The sequence below is a fragment of the Rhincodon typus genome, chromosome 7 (genome assembly GCF_021869965.1).
Source record: "Rhincodon typus isolate 14 chromosome 7, sRhiTyp1.1, whole genome shotgun sequence".
Lineage (NCBI taxonomy): Eukaryota > Metazoa > Chordata > Chondrichthyes > Orectolobiformes > Rhincodontidae > Rhincodon > Rhincodon typus.
In genome coordinates, this window is record NC_063338.1 from 40,472,743 (window position 1) to 40,493,652 (window position 20,910).

Here is a 20,910-nt window from a genome sequence, read left to right on the forward strand (position 1 = left end):
CCAAGGAGAAGGACATGACTAATGTTGAGGTCAGGGATGAGTGTGTGAACACTCTACAGAATGTCAATATATTGAAAGGGGAAGTTTTGGGAATCCTATATTGCATTAAGATAAACAAGTCCCCAGGACCAGATGGAATCTATCACAGGTTGCTCAGAGAGGCAAGGGAGGAAGTAGCTGGAGCATTGGCAGATATCTGAACATCCTCGTAGACCAAAGGTGAAGTTCCAGAGGACTGGAGATTAGTGAGTGTTGTTCCCTTGTTTAAGAAAGGATGCAGGGATAATCCAGGAAACTATAGACTGGTGAGCTTGATGTCTGTGGTGGGCAAGCTCTTGGAGAAGATATTGAGGGATAACATATCTGGAGGAAAATGGACAAGTTAGTTACAAGCAGCATGGTTTTGTCTGGGGATGGTCATGTCTCACAAACCTGATTGAATTTTTTGAAGAGGTAATGAGGATCATTGATGAGGGAAGGGCTGTGGACGTAGTTTATATGGACTTTAGTAAGGCATTTGATAAAGTCCCACATGGCAGGTTGGTACAAAAACTAAAATCACAAGGGATTTGGGCTGGCCTGGCTAAATGGATAAAAAACTGGCTTGGTCATAGAAGACAGGGTAATGGTGGAAGGATGATTTTCCAGAATGGAGACCGGTAACTAGTGGTGTTCCACAGGGGTCAGTCTTAGGTCCTTTGTTGTTTGTAGTATATATAAGTGATCTGGAAGAAAATGTGTGTGGTCTGATAAGCAAGTTTGCTGCTGACACGAACATTGGTGGAGTTGCTGATAGTGCCAACAATTGTGAAAGTATACAACAGGATATAGGCAAATTGCTGACCTGGGCACAGAAATGGCAGATGGAGTCTAATCCAGACAAATACGAAGTGATGCATTTTGAAGGATCAAATATGGTGTGAATTATATTGTAAATGGCAGAACCCTTAGGAACATTAACATTCACACCGATCTGGGTGTGCAGGTCCACAGTTCCTTAAGTGGCAACATGGGTAGCCAAGGTGATTAAGAAGGCATATGGCATGCTTGCCTTCATCGCCTGGGGCATGAAGTACAAGAGTTGGCAAAACATGTCGCAGGTATATAAAACCCTTGTTTGGCTTCATTTGGAGTATTGTGTGCAGTTTTGGTCACCACACTACCCAAAGGATGTCGAAGCTTTGCAGAGAGTACAGAGAAGGTTCACCAGGATGTTGCCTGGTCTCCAGGGCAGTGACTGAGGAAAGGTTAAAAAGACTAGGATTGTTTTTATTGGAAAGGCATTGGCTGAGAGGAGACCTGATAGAGGTCTACAAAATTATGAGCAGCATAGATAGGGTGGAGAGTCAGAGGCTTTTTCCCAGGGTTGAAGTTTCAATTACAAGGGAGCGCAGGTTCAAGGTCAGAGGGGAAGGTTTATCATAGAACAGAATCGTCGAATCTCTACAGTGTGGAAACAGGCCCTTTGGCCCAACAAGTCTGCACCGACACACACAACAGCCCAGCCGGGCCCATCTCCCTATAACCCATCTAATCTATACATCGCTGAACGCCACGGGCAATTTAGCATAGCCAATCCACCTAGCTTGCACATCTTTAGACTGTGGGAGGAAACCCACGCAGACGCGGGGAGAATGTGCAAACTCCACCCAGACAGTCACCCGAGGGTAGACTTGAACCTGGCTCCCTGGCGCTGTTAGGCAGCAGTGCTAACCACTGTGCCACTGTGGGAGATGTGCGAGGGAAGTTTTTCATGCAGAGAGTGGTGCCAGCCTGGAATGCACTACCAGAAGATGTGGTGGAAGTGGGCACATTGAAGACATTTAAGAGGCACCTAGATGGGTACATAAATAAGAAGGGAATAGAGGGATATGGATTGAAAAATGGCAGGTTTGTTTTTAGATTAATTAGGGCATAATGGTCGGCACAGGCTTGGAGGGCCAAAAGCCCTGTTCCTGTGCTGTACTTTTCATTTGTTCATTTCCTTTACATGAACAAATGAAATGAACAAAAGAACTAACATTGACAATCAACAGAATGCTGTCTCATTCAAGGTAACACAATATTTGAGCTGTGGGGGTTGTGTATATTTAAGGCCAAAATAAGCAGGTTCTTTATCAGTAGGGCAAGTCAATACTTATGGGGAAAGGGCAGGGAAGTGGATGAAAGGTATGTTCGATTAGCCATAATCCTATTGATTCATGGATGAGGCTACAGGGACTCCTGTTTCTATTTCTTGTGGTTTTACCCTTCCAGACAAGCAGTCATAAGAAGAGGAAGTAGAATTAGGAGAAGACCAATCCACCCCTCGTTTGCTTGGCCAATGATTATGACGAAGCTAGTCCTCAACTCTTCACCCCTCCACCCCCAAAAAAGTCCAAAAATCTATCAAATCATTCCTATTCCTAAACACGTTCAATAACTGAGTAGCCTTAGCTGCTCTGGAGCATAGAAGTTCAACAATTCACAAATCCTTGCCTGAAGCAATTATCATCTCAGCCTCATGATTTTCTAAATGTACTGTTTCTTTGTGCTTTCTAGTCATTCCCTGTTTTTACTTGACAACTGCTGTCAGACATTTAAACTAGTTCCTTGCCCCTTTTTCTCTCAGCTTTCTTGAATAGCAATGTTAGAATAGTTATCTCCCAGTAAATGGGACCATTCCAGAATTTGGGGGTCATCAATCAGCACTTTTGTAGCAAGTAATATCAGAATGTATAAATGGAATATTTTAACCATTTTCACCTTTGATCTGGTCTAAATCTGGCATCTGTTGATGGGAGGAACTGTTTCAACACTGGATCCAATTCATTCAGCTCAATAGCGAATCTTGTAAATCCATAATACATGTCACTGTTTGTTGGCATAGAGCCTGTGGAGTTAAATTAAATGCATATATAACTAGAATAACTATCTCAAAATCATTGTCATGGAAATACACAGCAATTACACCACCTTCATTGAAAGTAAATTACTGAAGACAAAGATTTATCCTCTTCCATTGCCTGTTGCACAGCATTAGAGAGATCATGATAACATCAAACACAAAGGTTTTGCAGCTTTAAATTTTTGATATTCAATTGGTAATGGTTCATAATAATTTATTTTGTCAAATGATGTAAAAGATTGTGTAATCTTAAATGCTTTTAAAATGTCCATATTTTTGTACATGTTATGATTTTTAGATTACTAACACAATGAATGTCATGCACGAGATCAGATTAGGCTGACAAACCAATAAACATTATTTGAACAAAATGAACATTAACACAGCAGAAGCAGCTAAAATTATTCAGTTCATGAGGGAATACACTACCAATGTACTGTTATGACACTTCTGTTTGCCATTCATGTTGTATCACTTTTGTTAAGAAAGCATTTAGAGTACATGAACCATCAACCTTAACCAATTTGTTTCAAAAATGTGGTTAACTTTGGATAGTCCAGAACCAAGGCATGACCAAACCCAGCAGACAAATTCCCTGGAGGAGAAAGGCCCATTAGTGTATATAATGGTATTGTATGTGAATGTGATGCACTGCCTTGTGAAACCTGGTCTCTAAAGAGGTTAAAAGAATTCTGATGGTACCCTCCCCCCTGGTCTTTTAAAAACATACTTGACAAATGTTTTGAGTGTGCGTGGCATGTGATCAGATTGAGGGTGAAGGCTCAAGGATGACATTCCCAACAGGAGGCTGTGACCCCCAAGTAGCCACTTAAGGGCTCTGTCACTATTGACCAACACTTATTGAACATCACTAGCTGCCTTGAGCTGTATAGCGCTGAGGCCCCGTATGGATTTTTGCTGCAGCCGAATGGAATTTTCTGTTCTTCGGTCAATCCTCTAAACCAGGCTGATATATTGCCCCTAGTGCCTTGTGTTTTATTTTAAATTCAATTCAAAATTTTTATTTTATAAATTGCTTTAGAATATCCAACATCCATTAGTATACAACATCCATTAGCTTTACTTCATCTGCCCTGCTAGTTACACCCTCAAGGAACTGTAATAGATTTGTCAACCATGATTTCCCTTAAAGGCATATTTGGCTGCCTCATTATTTTCTAAATGCACTGTTTCCTTGTGCTTTCTAACAGATCCCAACATTTTCCTGACGACTGATGTCAGGCTATCTAGGCCAGTACTTAAACATGCTGTATCACATGAATAGACCACAAGCTATACCCTGACAGATAAGCTATAGGCCCAGAGGGAAGAACTGGTCAATGGGAAGAGAGGGATTGAGAATGAAATCCTCTTTGGCCTGCATGTCAACTCTTTCCCAACCTTTTCACGCAGGGGCCTCCTTGTACGGTCTCAGCAAATCTACCCCATTTACGTTATACTTGGGGCTCCATCACCAATTGTCTGCAAGGCCACAGCGCAACACTGCTCCCTGCTGTCCCTGACCGGCCAGCAGCACCAAGGGATGGGAAATCTACTCTACATTAGGATTTTGGAGGAATTATCCCTCACAGGAGCTGGGAAGTCTGATGGTGGGAACAATGTCTCCAGTTGGGATTTAATTCAATTGGGCCCCCTGAAAATGGCTTCAGCAAGGACGCCATCGGTGTTCCTGTCTTGAACATGTCCCTGGCCATGACCATTAAGTTCCGTGCATTATCTATTCTTCCTACTCTCTCATCTTCTACATTTCCAAACTTTAGACAGGGCAGGAACAATGGTTATCGGAGTAGTGTAAGAAATAGGTGCAAGAGTAGGTCATATGGCCCTTGAGCCTTCTTTGCAACTCAACTCCACTTTCTTGCCCACTACCTGTATCGCTTCAGTTCCTGAGAGCTCACTATTTTCAAAATCTCTGACTTGAATAAATGTAATGATGGAACACCCTAAATGATCAATCACTTTTACCTGAGGTTGTGCTTTGGTATTCTATTTTCCCAGCTGAGGAAACAACCTCTGTGCCTATCTTGCCAAGCATCTTTGGAATGTTATAGGTTTCAGTGAAATCACCTCTAAACTCCTAGAATGTTGGATCAATTTACTCAGCTTCTCATTACATAGCAACTTTCTCATCTCAGATACCAATTTTGTGAACTTTTGCTGGACTGCCTCCAAGGAAAGTATATCTTTCTTTAAATATGGAGCCACAGGACTGTGCACAGGAAGGCAAAAGTGTTTAATTGTGGATGTACCAAACTCTCTTCCGGCCAAAACAATTAAGTTGTAGCTAGGCAGGAAAGCATTAATAAACAAAACTACAGTGTATTCAATTGGCTTAAGCAAAACCTACGGCTGCAATTTCAGTTTTCTCACATTCTACTAAAACATTCTGTGATACAGCTAACAATTCCTAACTAATATTGTATGCCTTGCAGATGAAATTTATCACACAATGAAAACAAGTGTCTACAACCACAGCTTCAACAGCTTTCCACTCTCTCAAACATGCCTCTTGCACACCCCACTGAGCCTAGGAATGATTCAGAGAACAGAAGTCATACGATGTCAAGCACGAGAAAGTGAAACCCCCTTGCAAGGGGGTAACAGTGGGAATATATCACGTACAGGAGGATAGCGATATGCTGACAGGTATACAGACACTTTTGGCAGTACTGGGAATAGAAGGTACGGTTTGCTGTTAGATTTTATTGAATTTGCATTAAGCAAAGTGGCTGCTAACTTACCACAACTAATCACGCAGGAAAGAGATTTTCAATTTTATTTATTTAATATGACTTAAAGTAGAGTGGCCTATAACTGGGAATACTTCTGGAAGTATTCTAGAGGCCATATAAAAAGTTAGGAGCAATTTAACTTAATTAGTCTGGAGCAAACAGGAAGGATTTGGATCAGATACTTATTTCAAACATAACCCCCAAACATATACAGTATTGACTTTAGTAGGATGCTTAAAGTCCAGATGGAAAATGGAAGTTAAAGTTAAAGAAGTTAACTGGATTCACACAGGTTTGTGTGAGGTTAAAATTATTCCTGATAGAGAAATATACAAGGAATAAAAAAGGCCCTTCAGTCCTTCGAGTCTGCCAGTCAAAAACAACCATCTAACAATTCTAATCCTATTTTCTAGCACTTGGCCCATAGCCTTTTATGCCTTGACATCACAAGTGTAAATCTAAATACTTCAAATGTTATGAGGGTTTTGCCTCAACCATCCTTACAGGCAGTGAGTTCCAGATTCCTAACTGTTCTCTCACATTCCCCCCAAACCTCCTGCCCCTTACCTTAAATTTGTGTCACCAATCATTGACCCCTTCACCAAGGGAAAAAGTTTCTACCCTGTTTGTGCCCCTCATAATTTTATATATCTCAATCATGTTCCTCCCTCAGTCAGCTCTGCTCCAAGGAAAACAAACCTAATTGATATTTTGAATATCCTTCCAGTTTTATTACCGAATTTACTTTAAACAAAACACACGTGTCAAACATAAAACCTCTAAGTTGTTGCTGTGGAAATTCAATGTGTTGAAGGAACCCGACAATGGAAAGTTGTTAGTCTAAAAAATAGGATGCGTCGCATTGTTGCTGTAAATGATGGTCCCTTGCAAACACAAATTTAACCAATTCACACTCTATACATTGACCTTCAGAATTTGTCCAATGGTAAATCACTCATTAATGTATTCACCTGGTCTCCAAGTGCACTTGGCAGAGGGTGCAACTCCACAGTACAGCCCTTCGTGCCACTTGCCAAACAGTCGACGTACTACCTTCCCTTCCTGATCCATCACTAGTCCTTGGACCTCATTTACGTTTGAGCTCCAGTAACTTCCCTTTGCAAATAAAGAAAGAAATATGATTCATATGATAGCCATATGCTGATCTAATAGTCTTTACACATTAATTTTGAAATAAGGCAACTCTTTTCTCTTTTAAATGAGGTTCCTTTTCTTTTGCCATTACAAGGCAATGGGAAGTGTATTACACATATGTTAGAGTTAATGGTACTCAATAAGTGTCAATATAAAGTAATATCTAAAGCAAAACTGCATCATATAATTATATCAATTTAATGTTAGTAATATAGTAGAACTAAATTGAATAATCATGTTTAAAAAGGTACTCGAGTTACATTTTCACAGACAAGTTCAATAGAATGACAATTCCTTTTTGCATATTGTTAAGAATAACCTTCTTATAATAATGCAAATTTATCTGTGTTTACCTTAATAAAAGTCAGTTTACAAATGCACACATTATTTTTTGTGTTTCTAATGGTGATTTCTCCATAGTGTTCTATCCAACGACGTCCACTCAGGATGTTGTGTATGCAGGTGGTAACTTTGTTCCATTCAAAATGATCTCCATATCTAAAATTTCAAGTAATTATTCAGCAATGAGACTGCTAATTTAGATGGTAGAAAAGACAACAAGGAATCTAATTTAGATGTGATTCCCTTGTACCTCAAATAACTAGGGTGACAAAACAAACAGTAAAAACCACAAAAAGGAGCATGAAAAACCCTTCAGGGATATTAAAATCAATTTATAAGCTTTTACAATTATATTAGGAAAAAGAAGGGTGGTTGGAAGAAATGTGGGTTGCTGATAATGTCAATGAAAATAAAAAAAAAATGGATAGACATACTGAAAAATGACTTTGCTTCAGTTACAGTGAAGAAGCAGGTCTATAGACCAGGCCCTCCTCTTGCTACTTATTTGCTATTTTAATCTCTAAAGATCATTTTTAGCTTCTTCCTAATGCCACTGCCAGTCTCTTCACATACACTTTCTTTGCCACATTTCCTTTATCATTGTCCCTTTGAACTTCCTGTAGTTAACCTAGTTCTCACTATTATCACATAACATCTGACATAGGCCCCCTTTTTCTGTTTTATCTTACTCCATCTGTTGATATCTGGATTTAGTTGCCCTACGAATCCAGCTTGTGGAAAAAGTACCTCACTGTACCTTAACCATCTCTTTAAAGAACAGCCTGTTGCAACATTTCGATTTTGTTTGACAATCTTTCATTCCAATTTACCCGAGCATTCTCAACTCAACAAAATTCACCCTCCTCCAGATCTTTTATATCAGATTGCTCCTCATCATTTTTTCATAGCTAATTTAAACTTTATGATCGTTCCCTAAATATACACCTACTGACTTTTGATTGACTTCACCCAGTTCATTTCTCAGTTTCACACACCACCTCTTACCATCAAATGCAGATTAACATGTTCCTCAGAAATTCTTCCTCTTCTCTGGCCTTTACGCTGTTGCTTTCCCAATTTAATGTTAATAGCTTGCCAGACAGGGAAACAACCTCTCATTTTGGTTGTAACCTTTGGGAAAAGTTACTTTTTATCTGGACTATTGTTAGAAGTGCAGTAATTCAATCATTTGTTTTGAACTAAGAGAATTTGTAACTCGAAAGAATGAGTGGGAGGGGAGCACTAAAACAAAAGGACTTTGTGGTGTAGGTTCTGAAATGGATGTAGAGTTGAGGAATTACTGGTCCATATTGGGCTGGGCATGTTTCTTTTAACTGCCAAACATCTACTGGTGCAAACTGGAGGTCAGAGGGCAGCAACTAGTAAAGATTGGCACACAACGAATACATTGATCCTGTCGCCAGGATAGCGGGCATGCATTGAGATTAATTTCTTGATGTAGTCATGGTCCAAATGCATGTCAGACAGTGCTAGCCTTATGATTGTGTATCAGTATTGTTTGGGTGCAGTGGTGATGTAAGGGTGTAGATTGTAGAAGTGTAATTTGGAAGGGTACGAGCTCCAGTATAATAGTTACTCAGGAGTTAGACTGTGTGATTAACAGTCCAACTTTTCCTGAGTAAATATTTTACTTAATTTCATTGGAACCAAAGTCTCCAATTTAAATGGAGACTTTAGGAGGGATACTAATAGAAAGGTATTGCCCAGAGACACATTCAATATTCCAGACAGTTCATTTGGAATGTGCTATGATGGGGATTCCACAGGTTCCTATGCACAGCTCCTACCTTTGCTGCAATAAGGATGCTGTACACTGCAGTGGCACAATCTACCCCACTGTAACAGCTGCCCTCATACCTGTGCAAAGCACTAAAATTTCCTCCTTATGTGCAGCAAAAATCTGATAATAACTATAAACAGCTCATCGAAGAACTTCCACAACCCTTGCCTTAGCATAATCAAGTCAGAAATACCTTTCCAATAGCACCAAGACAAGGCCCCATCTTGCATTATAAAACTTGTTGTTCAAAAATAACTATCTGTTCCTTCCTGTTCATCTTTACTCAAATTGATTACTGTTACTATTGCCTTGACATTTCTCTTTAGGTTTATAACTTTCCTCTCATCCATCCATTCTGTTCTTCCTTTGTCATTTAAATGTCTACCTATAGATCAATTTGCTAGGGCAATGAGCCCAGCTTGGTTTAAGTGGAGCTCATATAATGCAACAGCTTTCTTTCTGCATTACTGGTGCTAATGTGCCATGCATGCATCAAAAACCACCCCCACCACCTCCACAAACTCTCCCAGCCAAGCTTTTAACTTTGATGTGTCTGCCTATGTGAAATTGTACGTGGTTCACGTAGTCATCCCAAGATTATAAGGCTTGACATTCTGCTTATCAATTTGAATCTCAGCTCCTGAAACTTGCTGCACTGCAGAATCTCATTGTTGTTGATTGCTATGTGAACTGTGACAACTAGAGCCTCCTCCTTCAAGGATTTCTCCACTCACAACACTGACACTGGGCAGGAAACACCCCACTTAGGATTCCATGTCGCGGCTGAAGTTTCTACTCCCCCAGCTATACTCCCCCTACCAATACTACCTTCCTTTGTCCCCATCCAATTCAATGATCAACTGTACCATTGCCAGTGCCCATAATCACTGCAGTCCTCCAATAATATTAGACAGTAAAATTAAAAGTTTTAAAAAGCATGACTATACCAAATCTTAATTTTGTAAATAGATTAATGATAAAGTACACTGAAAGCTTTCAGATTGAAATTCGCTGGAAAGTACTCAATAAACTCACATCCTAATTTTATTTAGCATTGTAATATTGAGTGGACAACCATTAAACATTTTAAAGCAACTTGCTGTATGTGTGCATGCTTAAACATTTGATCAAATCAAAATAAAATTAAACTCACTTAGGTAGCATGACATTCACTCTTCCTATTGGGAGTATTTCCATGGATTTTCCCCAAAATTTATTCTTCCATCTGATATCTAAAAGCAATGGGAAGTTTGATTATAATAAAAATTGAAACCATGCATTTTCTTATAGATACACATCACTGCATATTAGTTTAAAGTTTTTTTGTGACTATATCTACATGTAAAAACTTGGAAAGGTGTTTAATGCTGTCACCACTGATGAGGTTTTGCTGTTCAAGTAACAATGAGGTGAATGGAACTTGTAATTATTTATGCATAAATGGTTCAGCAACTTCACATAGGAAGCAGATGAGCTGTTAATTGACAATAATCAAAAGTTGTCAGAGTTGTACGGTTCCATCTATAGCTTTGCAAAATTTCGATTTTACTGTTTACCATTGAATGACATGAAGGTGTAATATTGTCACAGTATACAAAAACTAAACTTGCCTTCAAGTTAAATTCATAAGTGCAACATATTAAGTATAAGCTATCTTTTAACTATGTGATGATTGCACAGCCTGTCAGCCTCCCTGATGCTGATAATTAAATATTGAAAGTGATACAAATAGTCATTTGGTAGTATGAATCTATAGTATTGCTGAAGAAAAAGCACATTTTGTTGGTTCTTTTCATTTTGTTCCCATCAAGACACTCACAAGAATACCAATTAAAAGATTATACATTTAATGGTATGGTCCTGGGAAGTGTTGCTGAACAAAAAGACCTTGGAGTGCAGGTTCATAGTTCCTTGAAAGTGGAGTTGCAGGTAGATAGAATAGTGAAGCAGGTGTTTGGTATGCTTGCCGTTATTGGTCAGTGCATTGAGTATTGGAGTTGGGAGATCATGTTGCGGCTGTCGAGGACAATGATTAAGACAGGGTTTTGGATTACAGCACGCAATACTAGTCTCCTGCTGTAGGAAGGATGCTGTGAAACTTGAATGGTTCAGAAAAGATTTACAAGGATGTTGCCAGGGTTGAAGGTATAGGGAGAGGCTGAATAGGCTGGGATATTTTCCCTGGAGCTTCGGAGGCTGAGGGGTGATCTTATAGAGATTTATAAAATCATGAGGGGCATGGATAGGGTAAATAGACAAGGTCTTTTCCCTGGGGTGGGGAAATCCAAAGCTAGAGGGCATAGGTTTAAGGTGAAAGGGGAAAGATATAAAAGGGGCCTAAGGGGCAACTTTTTCATGCAGAGGGTGGTGCATGTATGGAATGAGCTTCCAGAGAAAGTGGTGGAGGCTGGTACAATTACAATGGGTGTACGAATAGGAAGGGTGTAGAGGGATATGGGCCAAATGCTGGCAAATGGGACTAGATTTATTTAAGATATCTGGTCGGCATGAACAAGTTGGACAGAAGAGTCTGTTTCTGTGCTGTACATCTCTTTGACTGTAGGACTGTATACTGTATGAGAAGGTTGTGTTGACTGGTTGACTAAATTTAAAGCAGGCACAACGTGTGTATGTGTTTCTGTCTGCATAGTATGCTTGTGTATTTGCAAGCCGAGCTGATTCTTAAGTTGGTTGACAGCATAATTCTCAGCACACTCGGGATTACTTAGCAAATATTGTCCAATTGCTGAATCAAGCCTGCTGGAACCTAGTTTGGGTTTTGCAAGAAGGGGTTCTTGTGAACAGTCAGTACCTTGCCTATTATGAACAGCTGAAGGGATATGCTGTTTGATACGATCTGCCTTTGTCTTTGGGATGTACATTTTACATAAGTAATATCATTCTGGCAATGAAATTCACACACTGGAGTGTGAGGCAGAACATCTTTTTGGCTCGATGACATCATCCTTAACTAATGAACACCACACGTGTTGCTACTGCATAATAACAGCACAAAACAGTTAGCTTCATCTGTTGCTCAATTTTTTTTAGATGCGTTAACCTTCTAGGATAATCTGAGGTAGACGGGATGTATTTCTGGCCAAAAGCTTTAGGCCTGTTGATTAATTTGCACAATATACAAATGAGAAATGATCTGATCATGGCTGCCATTTTCTTACAGGACAGCTAGCACAAGCCCACCTTCATTGGTCAATATACAATACGTAGTCCATGCACTGTAAGACTGGTTTTATCAGCAACCCTATAAAGATAGCTTGAGTCATCTGCTCCCCATGCAAGCTTGATGTTGCTACAGAGCTAATCAAATATCCAGAGGTTCCATGTCTCAGTGGTTTTTACTTTCAAGAGTTTAATAGCTTTGGGGGTGGGGGGTGTGCGGAGTTGGAAGTATGGCGAGGGTATTGGCCACCCCTCAATAATGCATGTCAGCGCAGATCAAGGGAACGCCCTGCCAAGTGACAGGCAGCCTGTGCTGGTTTACAGGTTAGGTGGACAACTGTTACATTCTCTCACCTAGAACTGAGACAACCGCAGAAAGCAAAGAACTGCAGGTACTGGAAACACTTCTGAACACTTCACTTCAAAAGAGGTTCGCTGGGCTTGAAATGCTAAGTCTGGGTCTCACTCTGCAGATATTGCTAGACCTGCTGAGTTTCTCCAGAAATTTCTGTTTTTGCTTGCGATAACTGCAAGTCAGTTTGGGATAGGCTTTTAATCATTCCTTGTAATATTGCATTCATTGATTTATCCCTGAAGGGGCTGAACTGGTGGCCGGCTGGGAAAGGGGAGATTGAGCTTTCCTGGCCAGTACTTAATCTGGTTGGAGACTGGAAGGCAGCAGGGACCTGGGCCTGTTTAAGTTGCTTTTCTGCCGTTGGCCATCCACAGCTGGAACTGGAAAATATCACCCCAAGATCCTGGGAGCTCTTTTTTTAAAAGCCACTCTCTCAATCTGCACTGTCACTGTCAACAATTAGTGTACACACAGCTGGGTCTCTCTGGTCCTGCACTCCCTTTCAAGTTACACTTGCTCTTTTTTATTTCCTCTCCTCATTCTTTCTGTCAAGATGTATTACATCATACTTCTCTGCATTAAACTTTATTTGTCATGTGTCTGCTTATTCCACCAGCGTGACAAATAAAACATTCCACTTAAATATAAATAGAAGACCAAATTTAAGTGTTATCTTTCTTGCCACATTTAGCCATGTTTATTTAAGCCAAGCCTTTTAAATTTGTTACAGTGAAGTTTGGCAAAGACAGATAGTTGGAAATTGTTTACGACCTTCGGGTTTTTTGTCTTCTCAGTTCTTGCCATAAAACTTCAAACCCTAAACAGACTAATGGTGCAAATAAAGAAAAGGGCCAGTTAGTTTATTGCCTAAGCTGCAGCACAGAATGACCACCGGGATACAAGGTTCAATACCCATTTTAACTGAGGTAGTTAATCGGGGCTTAACTTGCTGCATAGCAATATCGTAACTTAAACCACGATTATCAATCTTCTGTCGACAGAAGCAAAGGGTGAAAACAAGGAATGCCCTGTACTTGTCATTCACTACAGCTGTTAAACTACCTCGATATTTTCCCTCTGAGAACATGCAAAAAGCTGCTGAGAGTTTGGGGTCAGTCGTGTGCATCCTTCCTCCATCATAACCAAATTCCTACGTGTAGGTTTAGCTGTTAAAAGAGTGGGACTACTGCAAGGAAAGAGCTACACTCCCTGTACTGGACATGTTTAATTTTAACAATTCTGGTGTGCAAGTAGGAAAAGAATCAGTGGTTATTAGAAAAAGGAACAAAGCAAAGCGTGTACTACACCATCTGAATTCTCTTGCAAATCTCTTTCAAAATTCTTTCAGTGACAATATTAAACTCCTGTCAGTCACACCTCTGCACCTGTCCTTTAACTGAATTTAAACCCTGGCTTACCACAAGGCATGTCATCAGATATCTGATGATGAATTTACTAAAAGAAAGGCCTTTCATCCAATGCTTTCAGCAAAATCGAACATTGTACTTCAGCAGAATAATCCAAATCCAAATAACCTGGAGAGAACTTCAGCTTTCAGTAAAAGGAAAGAGACTGAGCAGCCAACAATTTAGAGAGCCATCCAACACTAACACCAACACAATTTGTGGGATGTGGCTATTTAGGTGACTTGCTCACACTAAATGTGATAAGCAGCTTTAAAACCATAGATCAAATTAATGCCCAATATTACAACTAAGGCTCCAGATTCCATGACTATGACTTCAGCAGATGCCACCAGTAGTCATACGTTTTAACTCATTTTTATGAATCCATACAAAAAAAAATTAAAATGGACAAGTTATGTAAGAATTATTCAGGTGAGTAATTAAAAATATTTCCAGTGATCCAATGCCATAGCATTTAGAATTACACTGCCTCTAAATCTAATCCAGTGACTTCACACCAAAATCATCTCAGTGGAAAATTAAGACTCAATTTCTGTTTTAGGAAATATTTGAGTAAGTGGATACCTTGCCAAAAGACAAATTTCTTTGATTCACAATGGCAGGCAGAGATGGGTGGATGGTGGCTGACCTGTGAAATGAAAATATTGAAACACTTATAAAAGTCAAAGGAGCATCTAGATTTTTTGTACAATGTATGCATTCTTTACAGGAAATTAGTAGCAGTAAAGGTTAACAATTCATTCATATCTACAGAAATGTGAAAGGCATAGTGTGCCAATAATACCGTAAACAATGAAAACTACCGTTGTAAACTTGTTAGTAGTGGTGCTGCAATTCCATGGGTTATGTTACAATGATAGCATATCAAGTTTACATTGGATGTTTCCATTCAAACTATGTACATAGGAAAACAGGAACAGGAGCAACTATTCAGTCCCGCGAGGTTGTTCCAACACTCAATAAGATTTGTGGCCTTACTTCATACCATTGGCCCATAACCGTTGATACCTTTGCTTAACTAAATTTAGTCTGTCTCAGATTTAAAACTGATCTAACATCAATAGGTAGACTGAGTAATAAAGGAGGTGTTTGGCATGCTTGCCTTCATTGCTCAGACCATTACCTATAGGAGCTGGGACAGGACATTAGCAAAGCCTCATATAGAAGACTGTGTACAGTTCTGGTCACCCTGCTATAGGAAGGATATTATTAAATTGGAGAAGATGCAGAAAAGATTTAAGGATGTTACTGTGACTGGCAGGTTTGAGTAGAAGGTTGAGGGGTGACCTATAGAGGTTTATAAAATCATGAGGGGCATAAATAAGGTGAAGAGCAACGGTCTTGAGGTGCATTTGAGGTCTTGGACTGAGGTGCATTTGTTTTAATACGAGAAGTGTAGTAGGTAAGGCAGATGAACTTAGGGCTTGGATTAGTACCTGGGAGTATGATGTTATTGCTATTACTGAGACTTACTGAGGGAAGGGCAAGATTGGCAACTAAATATCCCAGGATATAGATGCTTCAGGCGGGATAGAGAGGGAGGTAAAAGGGGTGGAGGAGTTGCATTACTAGTCAAATAGGATATCACAGCAGTGATGAAGGAGGGCACAATGGAGGACTCGAGCAGTGAGGCAATATGGGCAGAGCTCAGAAATAGGAAGGGTGCAGTAACAATGTTGGGGCTGTACTACAGGCCTCCCAACATCGAGCATGAGGTAGAGGTACAAATACATAGACAGATTATGGAAAGATGTCGGAGCAACAAGGTGGTGGTGATGGGAGATTTTAATTTTCCCAACATTGACTGGGATTCACTTAGTGTTAGGGGTTTAGATGAAGCAGAATTTGTAAGGAGCATCCAGGAAGGTTTTATGGAGCAGTATGTAAATAGTCCAACTCGGGAAGGGGCCATACTGGACCTGGTGTTGGGGAATGAGCCCGGCCAGGTGGTTGAAGTTTCAGTAGGGGATTACTTTGGGAATAGTGATCACAATTCTGTAAGTTTTAGAATACTCATGGACAAAGACAAGAGTGGTCCTAAAGGAAGAGTGCTAAATTGGGGGAAGACCAACTAGGGCAAAATTTGACAGTAGCTGGGGAATGTGGATTGGGAGCAGCTGTTTGAGGGTAAATCCACACTTGATATGTGGGAGGCTTTTAAAGAGAGGTTGATTAGAGTGCAGAACAGACATGTCCCTGTGAAAATGAGGGATAAAAAGGGCAAGATTAGGGAACCATGGATGACAGGTGAAATTGTGAGACTAGAAAAGAGGAAGAAGGAAGCATACATAAGGTGTAGATGACTGAAAACAGACGAAGCTTTGGAAGAATATCGGGAAAGTAGAACCAATCTGAAACGAGGAATAAAGAGGGCTAAAAGGGGTCATGAAATATCTTTAGCAAACAGGGTTAAGGAAAATCCCAAAGCTTTTTATTCGTACATAAGGAGCAAGAGGGTAACTAGAGAAAGGGTTGGCTCACTCAAGGACAAAGGAGGGAAGTTATGCGAGGAGTCAGAGAAAATGAGTGAGATTCTTAATGAGTACTTTGCGTCGGTATTCACCGAAGAGAGGGACATGACGGATGTTGAGGTTAGGGATAGATGTTTGATTACTCTAGGTCAAGTCAGCACAAGGAGGAGGGAAGTGTTGGGTATTCTAAAAGGCATTAGGGTGGAAAAGTACCCAGGTCCAGATGGGATCTATCCCAGGTTACTGAGGGAAGCGAGAGAGGAAATAGCTGGGGCCATAACAGATATCTTTGCAGCATCCTTGAGCATGGGTGAGGTCCCAAAGGACTGGAGAATTGCTAAAGTTGTCTCCTTGTTTAAGAAGGGTAGCAAGGATAATCCAGGTAATTATAGACCGGTGAGCCTAATGTCAGTGGTGGGGAAGCTGCTGGAGAAGATACTGAGGGATAGGAACTATTTACATTTGGAAGAAAATGGGCTTATTAGTGATAGGCAGCATGGTTTTGTGCAGGGTAGGTCATGTCTTACCAACTTGATAGAATTCTTTGAGGAAGTGATAAAGTTGATAGATGAGGGAAGGGCTGTAGATGTCATATACATGGACATCAGTAAGGCGTTTTATAAGGTTCCCCATGGTATGCTGATGGAGAAAGTGAAGTCGCATGGGGTCCAGGGTATACTAGCTAGATGGATAGAGAACTGGCTGGGCAACAGGACACAGAGAGCTGTAGTGGAAGGGAGTTTCTCAAAATGGAGAACTGTGACCAGTGGTGTTCCACAGAGATCTGTGTTGGGACCATTGTTGTTTGTGATATACATAAGTGATCTGGAGGAAGGTATAGATGGTCTGATTAGCAAGTTTGCAGATGACACTAAGGTTGGCGGAGTAGCAGATAGTGAAGGGGACTGTCGGAGAATGCAGCAGAATATAGATAGATTGGAGAGTTGGACGGAGAAATGGCAGATGGAGTTCAATCCAGGCAAATGCGAGGTGATGCATTTTGGAAGATCCAATTCAACAGCGAACTATACGGTAAATGGAAAAGCCCTGGGGAAAATTGATGCACAGAGAGATCTGGGTGTTCAGGTCCATTGTACCCTGAAGGTGGCAACACAGGTCGATAGAGTGGTCAAGAAGACATACGGCATGCTTTCATTCATCGGACGGGGTATTGAGTACAAGAGTTGGCAGGTCATGTTACAGTTGGATAGGACTTTGGTTCGACCATATTTGGAATACTGTGTACAGTTCTGGTCGCTACATTACCAAAAAGATGTGGATGCTTTAGTGAGGGTGCAGCGGAGGTTCACCAGGATGTTGCCTGGTATGGAGGGTGCTAGTTATGAAGAGAGGTTGAGTAGATTAGGATTATTTACATTAGAAAGATGGAGGTCGAGGGGGGACCTGATTGAGGTCTACAAAATCATGAGAGGTATAGACAGGGTGGATAGCAAGAAGCTTTTTCCCAGAGTGGGGGACTCAATTACTAGGGGGTCACGATTTCAAGGTGAGAGGAGAAAAGTTTAAGGGAGATATGCGTGGAAAGTTCTTTACGCAGAGGGTGGTGGGTGCCTGGAACGCGTTGCCAGCTGAGGTGAGCACGATACCATCATTTAAGATGTATCTAGACAGATACATGAATGGGCAGGGAGCAGAGGGATACAGATCCTTGGAAAATAGGTGACAGGTTTAGATAGAGGATCTGGATCAGCGCAGGCTTGAAGGGCCGAAGGGCCTGTACCTGTGCTGTAATTTTCTTTGTTCTTTGTTCTTGTCTTTTCGCTAGGGTTGGTAAGTTCAAAACTAGAGGGCATATTTTTAAGGTGAGAGGAGAAAGATTTAGGAGGGACCTGAGGGGAACATTTTCACACAGAGGGTGGTTCCTATGTGGAATGAACTGCCGGAGGAAGTGGTGGATGCAGGTAAAGTTACAGCATTTGAAAGACATTTGGACAGGTACATGAATAGGAAAGATTTGGATGGATATGGGCCAAATACAGGCAAATAGGTCCAGTTTAGTTTGGAAAACTTGGTCGGCATGGATGAGTTGGACCAAAGGGTCTGTTTACGTGATTCTATAACTGCCATTTGTGGAAGATAGTTCCAAACCTCTTTAAGGTTCTTGCGAAGATTTGTAGCTCAGGTTGTGGATGAGGTTGTTGGCTTGCTCCTCAGGCTGGCTGGTTATCGTACAGATGCTTTGTTACCATGCTAGGTAACATCATCAGTGCGGCCTCTGATGAAGCAATGTTGTTCTACTGTGCTTGGAATTTATATGATCTGGTCTGTTAAGTTGGGTTGTGTCTCTTCTGGTTCTTTCTGCATGGGTTTGTATATGGGGTCTAATTCAACATGTTTGTTGATTGCATTATGGATTGAAAACAAGGCCTCTAGGAATTTCCGTGCCTGTCTGTGGTTGGCTTGAGTTAGGAAGGTCACGTTGTCCCAGTTAAATTGATAGCTTTCATTGTCTGAGTGCACTGAGATGAGGCAAAGTTTGTTGTATTGTTTTGCTGCTAGCTGGTGTTTGTGTATACTGATGGCTAGTTTCCTCCTGGCCTGGCCGATGTAACGTTTGATGCAGTCATTGCAAGGTATTTTGTAAACTACTTTGATCCTGCATGTCATGGGTTTGGTCCTTGTGAGTAGCCGTAGTGTGGCTGTGGGTTTGTGTGCCACCATGATTCCTAGTGGTTGTAAGAGTGTCATTGTCAGTTCTGATATGTTCTTGATACAGGGTAATGTTGCCAGTGTATTGGGGCATACTGTGTCGTCTTGGCATTGTCTATCTACTAGGCACCTGTGCATAAAATTATTGGGATAAGTTTTGTTAGAAAATGCCTTGTATAGGTGCTCATTCTTCTGGCTGCGTTGTTCTGGTGTGTTGCAGCGAGTTGTGGCCCGTTTGAATAGTGTTCTAACAAAGCTTTGTTTGTGGACATTAGGGTGATTGCTGTGGAAATTGAGGATTTGGTCAATGTGGATTGCCTTCCTATATACTGTGGTTTGGGACTCCCTGTTAGTCATTCGTTCTACCCTGATGTCTAGGAACAGATGTTGCTTGTTGTCTTTCTTGTCTCTCATAAATTTAATCCCAATGAAAACGTTGATAAGATGGGGTGTTTCTTCTAATTTGGTGCGTCTAATGATGACAAATATGTCGTCCGTGTATCGGATCCACTATGTGCACTCAGACAATGAAAGCAATCAATTTAACTGGGACAATGTGACCATCCTAGCTCAAGCCAGCCACAGGCAGGGATGGGAATTTCTAGAGGCCTGGTCTTCAACCCATAATGCAATCAATAAACATGTGGAATTAGACCTCATATACAAATCCATGCGGAAAAAGAACCGGAAATGACACAACGCAACTTAATAGACCGGATCACATAAATACCAAGCAGAGTGAACAACATAGCTTCGTCGGAGACTGCACTGATGTTACCCAGGATGGTGATGAAACGCCTGTGTGATAAGCAGCCAGGTCGGTGAGCAAGTCAACAACCTCCATTCTAAACCTCTCCCACCCTTTGTATGTACAAGTGCTTCCTAGCATCTCTCCTGCACAGTCTATACCCCCGGTTCCAGAATACCCAACCAGTGAAAATAGTTTATTATGATCTATCCTGTCTTTTCCTGTTAATATCTTGAGGACTTTGATCAGATCACCCCTTAACCTTTTGAATTCTAGAGTGAACAGGCCTAATTTGTATAATCTCTCCTCATAACTTAACCTCTGAAGCCCAGCAGATTCAGAAGGTATTGTTGAAGGACCCTGGGTGAATTGCTGCCTTTCATTTTGTTGACGGTACACGCTGCTCTCATTACGCCTCAATACTGAAGGGAATGAATGCTAAAGATGGTGGATAGGGTTCCAATCAAGCAGCCTGATCTACTGTAGATTGTGTGGAGCTTCTTGAGTGTTGAAGCTGCATCCATTCAGGAAAGTGGGGACTATCACACTCCAGACTTGTGCTTCGTAGATGGTGGACTGGCTTTGGGGGAATCAGGAGGTGAGTTACGGTCTGCAGAGCCTTAGACCTGCTCTTGCAACCACAGCATTTATACGGCTGATCAACTAGAGGATCAGTTGAATGTTTACAACAATTTGTCACCTTTCATTATTTTATTTGGTGCCAAATCACAACTGATCATTTTTACTGAATTCAAGCAATAGACATGACAACTTAGAAAAGATATGACGATAGAAAGTTTGCACTGACATAACGTTATTTATCATGGAACAAGTGTTATCTACTGTAACAAAAAGAAATTTTGCTAGAAACACTCAGCAAGTCTAGAATTACATATGAAGAGAGAGTGATAAGTCCGTTTCAGGTATTTTCCTTTGTCAGAATCTTGCTTCAGACATCAACAAAATTTTTTTTGTTTTTGGTGAAGAACTGAAATTCTGTGGAGCTAAATTATAAAACTGAATTCAAGCAGCTGTTAAGTTGTGGATTAGCATAAACAGCCTACAACTAACAGGGATTCTCCAGCATCTGCAGTTCCTACTATCTCTGATTCAATTTTAAC

At 40.8% G+C, this 20,910-nt stretch overlaps 1 protein-coding gene across 3 annotated transcripts in view; it reads right to left on the bottom strand.

Annotated features, from left to right (window-relative positions):
* The window catches only part of osbpl6 (oxysterol binding protein-like 6), a 164,416-nt gene that overhangs the window by 5,431 nt on the left and 138,075 nt on the right, over nt 1-20,910 (bottom strand). For all 3 annotated transcript variants that reach the window (XM_048598993.1, XM_048598991.1, XM_048598992.1), the window contains exons 16-20: nt 14,465-14,528; nt 10,092-10,170; nt 7,149-7,293; nt 6,612-6,756; nt 2,746-2,872 (exon numbers count right to left, since the gene is read on the bottom strand). In XM_048598993.1, the coding sequence (XP_048454950.1) occupies nt 2,746-2,872; nt 6,612-6,756; nt 7,149-7,293; nt 10,092-10,170; nt 14,465-14,528 (560 nt within the window). The remainder of the gene's footprint in view (nt 1-2,745; nt 2,873-6,611; nt 6,757-7,148; nt 7,294-10,091; nt 10,171-14,464; nt 14,529-20,910) is intronic.